We start from the raw sequence: 9597 nt of genomic DNA, 5'->3' as shown, positions 1-9597 counted from the left end.
CAGACATATAATTATTTCGGCTGCGGCTAGGGTGTCACAAATGATCAATTTTTTATCACTGGTACTGATGCTGTACAGAAGTTACTTTCTGTAAAGGAAGCAGTAAAAGGCCTTTTTTCTTTTTTTATTCATTTGTAAAGCCCACCTTGGTTTTCTTGTATTTTTTCTAATACATGCAAACGACTGACAGCAGTCATCTGGGTAACTTCTGCCAATTGGCAGAGAGGTTTCAGATTAACTGCGTTCATATTTTGCTTAAGAAGTGCCTTCATGCTATCATCGCTCACTTCCTGTGGTTGTTCGAAGTGCGGTTTGGCATTCAAGTTTAAATCTCTGGTTCTGAAGGGTTCAAACCTGAACTAATAAGTGGTAGCACTTCTCGCACGTGCAAATAATTCTTTTTAACTTGGCAGCACGTTTTCCAGTGCGAAAATGATGAAGAAGACAATGTCGGATATGCACTCTTTCAAATTTTAGGACTACACGCACTGAATCACCATCAACAACGACAACAACTCAACGAAAACAATTCTGACACTAGCTTTAACAGAAGTTTTCCTTTTAACCTAATAATAAGTTTTATATAAATCTAGCCTAAAAATGTTCGTTTTTGGATGCACGTGGTATCAAAATCTTCTTTCTTAAAATGGTAAATCGCCCATGCCACGACTGTGCCATCTTAAAGGACATTTAGAGCAAGTAACGGCAAACTATCTCGTGGGCGAAAATCGAGAAACACTGAATGACATTAAATGACAAGTGGCTACTCTTAATTATGCAAATAAATGCCACTTCCACTTTCAACAAAGAGTGCCTTTATGTAATACCCCGTTATTTATTTAGATTACCAATCAAGGATATGGTAATTAGAGTCAGCCGATTGTATTGTCTCCTGATGGCGTTCCCTTGGTTCGATTGTTGTCAACATTTCCGTCGAACTCATCTTCAGTGGTTTCACCTTCTGACGTCGCACCTCCTTCCGAATTTATCTTTCCACCCGAGGGGCGTGTCCCCCTTACTGGATGAATGAAGTCACTCGGAGTTGAGGGTGCCCCATGGCCAGGAAGAGCTGAAAACTTCCTTTGAGTTTGATAATGGTCTTCAACCTCTTTCTTGCTCTCACGACTAAAGCCCCCGGTATTCATTTTTTCAATAGCCTTTCGTAACTGAAAAAGTAACAGGACGCGTCAAATTTGTAAAAAGCCGTCTAAAATAATTGATATGCTATAACAGAGGGGAGTAACATATCATAAAGCTCATCCATCTAGAAAGCAGCTGACAAAGATGACTATATAGGCTGCATACACGTTACTTATTCTAGCAATAATGTTACAACGCACAATTACTAAGGTACCCGGTATGCAGTCGTGGTATACTTTTCCACTAAACGGTTCTTTTAAATGTGTCAAGCGGTGCGGTCCGACATAGGCTGTACCGAAATAAAGATTGAAGTCTGAAAAAATTATACCTCCTTAAGTGAGACAACACCAATAAGTCTCCCAATGGCAGTCACGTACGCATGCTGCAGACCCAACATCGAGAAGATGGAATGAACCTGGAATAGTTAATGCAGGCCATTTTGATATTGACTACACCACGGAATTCAGCGCAAAACTCAGTGAAATGACACACGTGGCATTCTGACGGGTTGAGTCAAGCTTAAGAAAACTAACGTTTAAGACGCGTATGGGAAAAGCAGAGCTATGAAACATTCTTAAAAATTGTCACGATTTGATTTGTAATATACATAGAAAACACAGCATAGCATGCATCCTCTACATGTCGCTTACTTTAATAAGCGTAGTCCTTTCAACCAGCTGAAAGGGTGCAGGATCTATATGGCATTCAGCATAATTGACGCCCTGAAAAATAGGCCGAAATAATTAGAAAATTATATTTTGAAACAAAAAGTATCTGTGTTAAGGTGCTGAATGTTTTTCGTGCTTCAGGTGACAATGGTAAGGGGTCTCTGGCTCGCGCAGCCGGCGTATAATATATTCAGGTAGACTTCCCGGATGCAACAAATAAGTAAAACAGGATCCACACGCTGTGACAAGCTATGAGTAAATTGATGATGAAAGGTAGTTATAGTAAGCAGGGTTAACGGCAGCGCTGACTGCAAAGGTAATATTGTTACAGCAAGAACGGGCAACTTAGATAAAAAAGTATGGGCTGATGGTTTACCATCTTGAGATCAAATATAGTCCTCTAATTAGATTTTTATACTAAGAAAAACGCATTACCGTTACCCTTCTCAGTCGTTTACCCGAAACTGGTATAATGCGATAAAATCTTCTTCGTCCTATCGAAGCTGTGCTATGTATGTGGATTTGGCGTGAAAACCCTATTGGTAAAAGCGTGACTACGCGACAACGTCGACCACTGCGTCACAGTAACATCACTAAAATCCCGAATGCCAGGATAAAAGCACATTAAATTAAACTCAGGCAGTAAAATGATGCACTAAGATCAATTTTATCTGAAAACGACTTTAACGAGTTGACGAAACTTGTTTTGAAACTAATTCAACTTCAATATCTCTGTGGTGTTTCCAGTAAAGATCTTAATTAAAACTTAAACCTACATATACAGAATTCCTTTTTTGTCACTGGGTTTCCGTTTTCCTTTTGTAAGTCTTTTGTTGTTAACTACTGATTTCTTCCTTATGACAAACCTGAGACAACTGTTCCTCTTCCCAAGATAGCTGTTCTTCTGGAGACATGTCAATAACTCGCTCACGTGGCTAAAACATTTTACGAACCTTTATTAGTTGTGTTAAACGTTGGCGCAGATAGTATTTTTCCTAAATTATTAGCAAAAACTCTCAGTAGTAATAAGAATGTACACAAACTTATTTTTAAATTTCGGAGGAGTATAATTCTTCGATAAAGTTAATAGTACTCTTTCTGACTTTTACCAATTGCACACGTTTAACCAGCTGCGGAGTAGCCGGATTGCTGCTCTCGCCATCGGATGGAGATGGATTAGCATCTGGCAGCGTAAGCAATTTACGCGAAATTGCCTCGAATGCCTGCCTGAGACGGGAATCTTAAGACGCAAATGGGTAGATTAAACAATCACAAAATTATCAACTACGAAACTACGAACCTAGCTAACCGATTTATAAAGACCTATTCTACTTTCGCACTACTACATTTTAAACCTGATAAATTGTGATCCTTAATGCCGTTCTTGCTACATTGTTACCGTTCACAGATAAGAGCTGAGTAGCAAACACCGCAAGGATTTAATTAACAAGCTATAGGGTGAGTTAAATGTTTGTAAATTCTATTTCAACGTTCCCGAAATGGTAAACAAAAGTTTTCTTAGCATGGCTTTTATTCTCACGTTAGCCCTACCCAGAAGTTTATTTACGCTACGCAGCTAAAGCAAATGAAGTCAAATGTCCTTCAACGAACCGATTGACTAACTCGATAGTTTTAAACTATGGCTTTATACAGTTCACCATCATTTTTACCATTCACTGTATGAATACGATGTTTCAGATTATTGTAGATTGCTTTGGGCTGTGTTTGAAGTACATTGTGCCTCGTATAACCCCATTGGAAAAAATCGAAAGCAGTCCACTGGTTGTTTGCACCCAATTACAATAATTAAACCTAAAGAGCGGTTTGCAACATAGGCATCAAAGGACTTATACGAATTGACATAGCCTTCTTATAATTTCATTTGGACTAGATTTTTTTGCATCCTAAACAAAGCATAGTATAGAGCTTAGGTGATTGTATAACAACAAGAACTTACCATATGACGTTACCGTGGCGTAAGGAGATTGGTAATCTCTGGTCGAGGTACCGTAGATAGTAAGCCCGTGGTCCTTAAGAATGGATTTTTTAGGTACAACTCGAGGAGTCACCGGTGGTGAAGGGGGTGGTGATGACTTCGGAGAAGGCTAGGCATGCAAAGAATAAATGCGGAAAAGAAAAAAACCAACGACCCAGCTTAGATTATTCTAATAGCAATGGACTTTGTTGGTTTTGAAGTAAATATTTACAGTGCCGATCTAGTTTCCTAAAGCTGAATTTTCCTTGGATTCTCAAGAAGTTTAATAATGATAAATCTATTAAGGTTAATAAAATGATTAGTGCTTTAATAAGGATTTAACTTTTCTACTCCAATTAGCTCGTCAATACATTCACAAAAATTCACGTATAAAATTCTAGCCATACTGTTGACATGGTACAGATGATCTTCAGTAACGAATCAAAAGAGACATGGTAAGATATTTGTAATATGGCGATGTGTCTGAGTAATCGTATGTAGTTTTCAGTCATTATATTTTCTCGCTGCCGCTACAAAAGTACGATGTCTTATCCGACGAAATCATGTTCGTGCCAATATTCTAGAGTGACAAAAGCGAGAAGCCAGCAAAACGCTGAACCTGAATTGCTCACTAGAGCTAGCAGATATACTCAGCAGACGGTTGTGTCCTTAAGGTTAGATGTAGTCTTCCTTTTGCTTTTACTATGGCACCTGTATGATTGATACTCTGGAATTGGAAAGCTGATGGGCGTTAATTGCCGTTGCAGGCTACATTCAGGTTGTGGGTTGCGCTGAACTAGCTTGGAGTATCTCTACTCGTTCGTATGTAGGTTCGTAGGTGTATGTAGGTTCATGACAGCAATCCGCGTTATTAAGTCGTGACCACAAAAATTCGCGCTGTTTTTTGCAGAAGACCAATGCAGACTGCGCATTGTTGCGGTCATCTTGATGAGACTCGAGAACAGCCCGGTCGTGCTGCTGACCGCCGCAGGGAGTCAATAAAAAAATCAACACTGGTCCGCCTGTTATTGTCTTGCCTAAGGTTTGGTACGCATATTCCTAATTCGTTGTCCACCAGACAGTGCACAGGATTTCATATTATTCGTACGCTAGAAACAAAGTTATAACGACAAAGAAAAACCCAAATGCTTTTCGTATACCTAGAACTGCACTGCTGAGTCATCTTTTGGGAATTTGTCTAGCATAAAAATTTGATAGTAGCTAATCTTTACCGAAATTGCGAAAATGCCATTGTTCTAGTAAGTATGTACTTCTGTTCTAAAAAGAATAGTTTTATTTTATTTTTAACGTGACGATAAACAGCGCACGGAAATGTTTCAACCTAGATGCCATATCTTGTGTACATATTTGGTTGCTTCCTTTTAATTCTCCTGAAAAACGTAGCAAAGCTGCTAAAACTTATACCTTGGCACTGTTTGTTGATGTGACTGGTGATACGACGAAGCGCGACATCCGTCGTTGATCTCCTCTTGGGCTACGTCCAGATACATCTTGTGAACGTCGTCTAGCTACCTCTTCCAAACGACGAAACCTATGACAAACGCGTAAGCTAATTCCGTTACTTCGTCAAAATATCAAAGTAATATGAAGTCTTAACCATGCGTACTAGAGTCACTGACGTGGGACAATCAGTCGGCACAACACCGGAAGCGAATCAAGAAAAATTACGTCGGAAAAAACTCTTCTGCTGTTTAATGCATGATAATCTACTTCACAGAATTTAACCAGGTAAGGATGTGTCTCTCCTAACGTCCCTTTTGATAAAAGCGCTACAGGCTTTAAAGTGGCTCATGCGTGCATGATGCTTAGCTAACCTTGATCTGTTCTCCTCCCAAGAAAAACCAATGAAATTGAATTTATGTTAATATTTCGATGCATCGTAAAATAAGAAATAATAGAAGAGCTGACACATTTGATACATTGTGAAAAAACTTTGGGCGTCCTTTCTTGTTGAAACAACAGCTGAACTTGTCCTCAGTAGATTTTAAAATAATTGGATATTACATACTGAATTGAAAAATCATTTTAGTCATTACTGTACCTTCCGAGTTGGAGCTCAAGCAATCGCAGGAGTTCAACGCGAGGTATTGAGCCTAACAAAATCATAGAATCTGAAATATGAAATCAAATATCATCCTAATGCGTCCAAATGTTAAAGAAGAAAGTTCAGTTCTTTGAACAGGTTCATAAGTAAACCATAGAACAAATGTGCAAAAACATTTTTCACCTTAACTTTTCGAAAACCAATTGTGCATCCATTTTTTAAAGACTATACATACGTGGTGACTCGACAAATGGGAAACACATAAGGCGCTTGTTATCCTTAAGCAGTTGTTTGAGATCGCGGTACGTTGCGCCCTGCAATAGAATGGACCGAAACAATCACGGTAAAAAGGCACTTCTCACAACCATATACTGTACAAGTCGCTTAGCTTATTCTCTATTAAGAAGCAATATAGTCATGTAGAGAAGTATGACTTTAGAAAGTATGATTAACCTTATTTTAGCAATATAGTTTAGAGAATTTAAGTAGTAAACAATAATATAGTGGAAAATTCTAAGTGTGTATCAACAGTTTAGAATTTCTATCGCAGTCATTGCATCTGGCATCGTTTAAATGCATGGAACTAAAGAAGCCAAATCACGTCGGAGATGCACACTCAAAAAACTAATGAAAGAGTCAGTAGACATCACAAATCACCTAAAAGCTGCTACAAAACTCAAGAAAACGTTGGGGAAATTCCACTTGTAGATTTAAATTATTCTCTCTTTTATGGTTTGAATTGTTTTTGGAAGTTTAATTCTCTGTCAATATTCGCCCCTAGTTTTAGCTGTCACAAAAACCTGTTTGTACTAACCAATGTATTTACACTCACACTTTACCGTTTCTCAAACTTTCCGCCCACCTTTAAGAACTGACAAGTTTGTATTAAATCAGTGACAAAACTAGACAAAGTAGAAGCAAAGCAGAGATTCTATTTGCTTGGCAAACGATCTACTTCATACAATTCTCTTGTGAACCTTCTACTCATTGATTTCCAACAGATCTTATAAGCTTAGCCAGCAAGATAAACCGACGCAGTTGGCAATCTGAATCAGTGATTAATTACTATATTGACTGTTCAAAGAAGATAACTGAATAAAAATGAGGATTAAAAATTATATGCACGTACTTGCCATATGTATGCAATGTCTCGCACCATGATGTCTTCAACGTAGATAGTGTGTGCGTGAGAGGACGTTGAAAGTATAGGCGGCAGATATGGTAGCTTCTTAAGGGTGATGATCAAGTCATAAACCGAAGGTTGAAGCATTTGTGATATCGCGTTTGCAATGAGAACAGCAATCTAAAGCAACATGTCAATCGTCGTGCAGAAATTAGTCTAGCCAATTGGGCGAATATCGAAGACCTAAATATCCCTCATAACTATAATGGTTCGAGTAACTTCATCCTCGCTTACAGTAATACCTATTCGTGCAACATTTCCAAACAGAAATAAAATATTTACATACCATATGGTTAACGTCCAAAGAAATGAAAAGTATCTGTTTTTGACATTGTTGAAGAAGAATAAATCCTAGGGGAGACATACTCGAAATTATGGGTGAAGAAAAAAGCAAGATGAAACATGGAGTAAACTCCATGAAATTAGGCACAAAACTAGGCTGTAGAGTCTCCTGAAGTTGGCTGCCACTATATTTAAAAGGGGACAACCGCAAGAAGGATGAGGATACTGAGCGTCTAGCAAGCGGCCTGCCAAGTAACTAGAAAGACTGACGGGTAACTCATTGACACGATAAGGAAGTTAAAGGGAAAAGAAGGTACATGAAAATTATACATAAAGGCTAAGGTCACAAAACTGAAGTCAGGAGCTTATTAGTTAAAAGAAGATGATACCAAAAGAGCGACCATAAATCGGTAAATGCGGAAGAAAACGACCATCATCGGTCGCAAATCTGACTAAACGAAATGATTAAGTTTTGAAGTACCATAGAGACCCGCATGGATGAGAATGAAACTAAAGGGAAGTCTAGAAGAGACTTGCCTGAGCTCGCGCCCAGCTTTCAGAGACTCGCTACCTGTGTCAGGTGCAATAGTCATTTGGACAGTAAATGACAGGCAAAACTCGAGGGGAAACCACAAAAAGTAGAGACCGCTCTTGACCATGCAAAGACGGTAGGGAAAGTAGTACAGAAGATTACGGATAATTTATTAATGCAACGTTAAAATAGAAAAGCATTCGGGTAACACGAGTGACAAGAGCCATGTTGATTACAAATAACTCAGAAAAAGCAACGACCCTTTTGGCGCAACTTGCGATGCGATATCTCTCTGTATTGGCTCTGACAAATTTGTCAGAACGAGGAATTGTTGTCCTGCGCAACAGCAATGCTATTAGAGTAATACAAGATGGAAGTGATCACTCGACCGGGGGGTTTTAATAGTAGGTAACACATTTAATAGCAGGCATAATGGGTGCCTAAAATTTTTTGCCAAGTTCATTGATAGCTTCGGAAAAGTTATGATGAAGAGCAAGATACTTAAAGAGAAAGAAGCGCTAGCTGTACTTTGACTTTGAAAATGCGTCATGTTCGCGGCTACCGGGATATCCGCCACAAAAGTGGCAAGGACTTCCCATAATTTGTTGTGAAAAGGAGCTCGCACATGGTACGGCCAGAGCAAGAGTCAAGGACGGTATTTTGCTGAAAGCCATTTTCAATGCCATCAGAGATCACGAGAAACTACACAGACTAAGGGCCGCGTCATAATCATTAGGGTATTTGAGATCACAACTAGACATGCCATTCTCATTTACGGACATTACTCTCAAAAAGTGAGAGAAACAAGCGTTGATATAGATGTTCAAAATCTAGCTAATCTCTCCGCAACATTGATCTTGTTAAATGTAAATTCTTTTTTGAACTCCAAGACAAGTAGCATGACTCGCTGGGAGCTGCGTAGCGTATCAAGCATGAAAAGAGAGACCTGTGGGCAGGAAAGAACGGTGCGAAGCTAGGGAGCTATTGGAGAATAGGAAAGGCCATCTAAGGAACTTTGGTTGTCGTGTAAAGGAATACGTATCACTTCTTACCTGCTGCAACTGCCAAAGACTTGAACGCATAGCTCGAGAGTATCAACACGATAACGTTAAGGGGAAAAATGCAATGCAAAAGGACATGCAGCCACTTCGATATTTTGCCAGAAGTACAAGCAAGAAGAAATGACTAAATGATGAAAGAAAAAATCGGAAGGAGGCATTAGCCAAGCTAGAACAAAAAACATGACGCGGCAAAAAAGAGGCAACCGCAATAAATAACAGAAAATAAAGAAAAAAGTGACGCTCGATAGATATAAAAGGTCGGCTATAGACGAATCTAAATGTTCCCAGGACAGTAAAGGTATTCACTATAACGTACAATGATCAATCATCTCGAAGTGATACAGGTCGACTGCAATCGCAGCTGAGGTGGGGAATCCAGAGGCTGACCCCTGACTGATTGGAACAATTGATACTATTTAATCATAGCACTATCCACAGAAATTCGGGTTTAAAGTGTGAGTCACCAAAAAGTAAAAGCTTACCATCACTGGTAATATGTGTGACATCTGACCAGTCATTTCGAAGGCGATGACACACGTGGATATAGTTCGAGTGGCGGCACCGGCCATTGCGGCCGCACCCGCCACTGCGTATCCACCAGGAATTACCAAATTATGACCACTGTCCTGTGATGTATCCACCCTGTATGAAAATAAGCATACTCTGTATTCCAGTATCAGCAACATATATA

The 9597-nt window shown here is 39.2% G+C and overlaps 1 protein-coding gene and 1 long non-coding RNA gene across 10 annotated transcripts in view; one reads left to right on the top strand and one right to left on the bottom strand.

The window, feature by feature from the left end:
• Nucleotides 1-815: 815 nt before the first annotated feature.
• Nucleotides 816-9597, bottom strand: part of ClC-a (chloride channel protein 2) — a 67160-nt gene continuing 58378 nt past the window's right edge. For all 9 annotated transcript variants that reach the window (XM_086986207.1, XM_086986206.1, XM_022805836.2 and 6 more), the window contains 11 exons: nt 9389-9548; nt 6978-7151; nt 6084-6162; nt 5846-5915; nt 5209-5335; nt 3766-3913; nt 2918-3048; nt 2675-2743; nt 1791-1862; nt 1469-1555; nt 816-1166 (listed from right to left, as the gene is read on the bottom strand). In XM_086986207.1, coding sequence (XP_086842333.1) covers nt 873-1166; nt 1469-1555; nt 1791-1862; nt 2675-2743; nt 2918-3048; nt 3766-3913; nt 5209-5335; nt 5846-5915; nt 6084-6162; nt 6978-7151; nt 9389-9548 — 1411 coding nt within the window. In that variant the 3' untranslated portion in view covers nt 816-872. The remainder of the gene's footprint in view (nt 1167-1468; nt 1556-1790; nt 1863-2674; nt 2744-2917; nt 3049-3765; nt 3914-5208; nt 5336-5845; nt 5916-6083; nt 6163-6977; nt 7152-9388; nt 9549-9597) is intronic.
• LOC147756303 (uncharacterized) overlaps nt 3047-9597 on the top strand; it is a 15198-nt gene continuing 8647 nt past the window's right edge. Inside the window, exons 1-2 of the long non-coding RNA XR_015325824.1 lie at nt 3047-3266; nt 4694-5532. This is a non-coding gene — a long non-coding RNA (uncharacterized LOC147756303). The remainder of the gene's footprint in view (nt 3267-4693; nt 5533-9597) is intronic.

This window comes from Varroa destructor, unplaced genomic scaffold (assembly GCF_002443255.2).
Source record: "Varroa destructor unplaced genomic scaffold, Vdes_3.0 BEIS01000004.1, whole genome shotgun sequence".
Lineage (NCBI taxonomy): Eukaryota > Metazoa > Arthropoda > Arachnida > Mesostigmata > Varroidae > Varroa > Varroa destructor.
The sequence above is the reverse complement of the archived record's forward strand: the minus strand, read 5'-3'. Positions and strand labels throughout refer to the sequence as shown.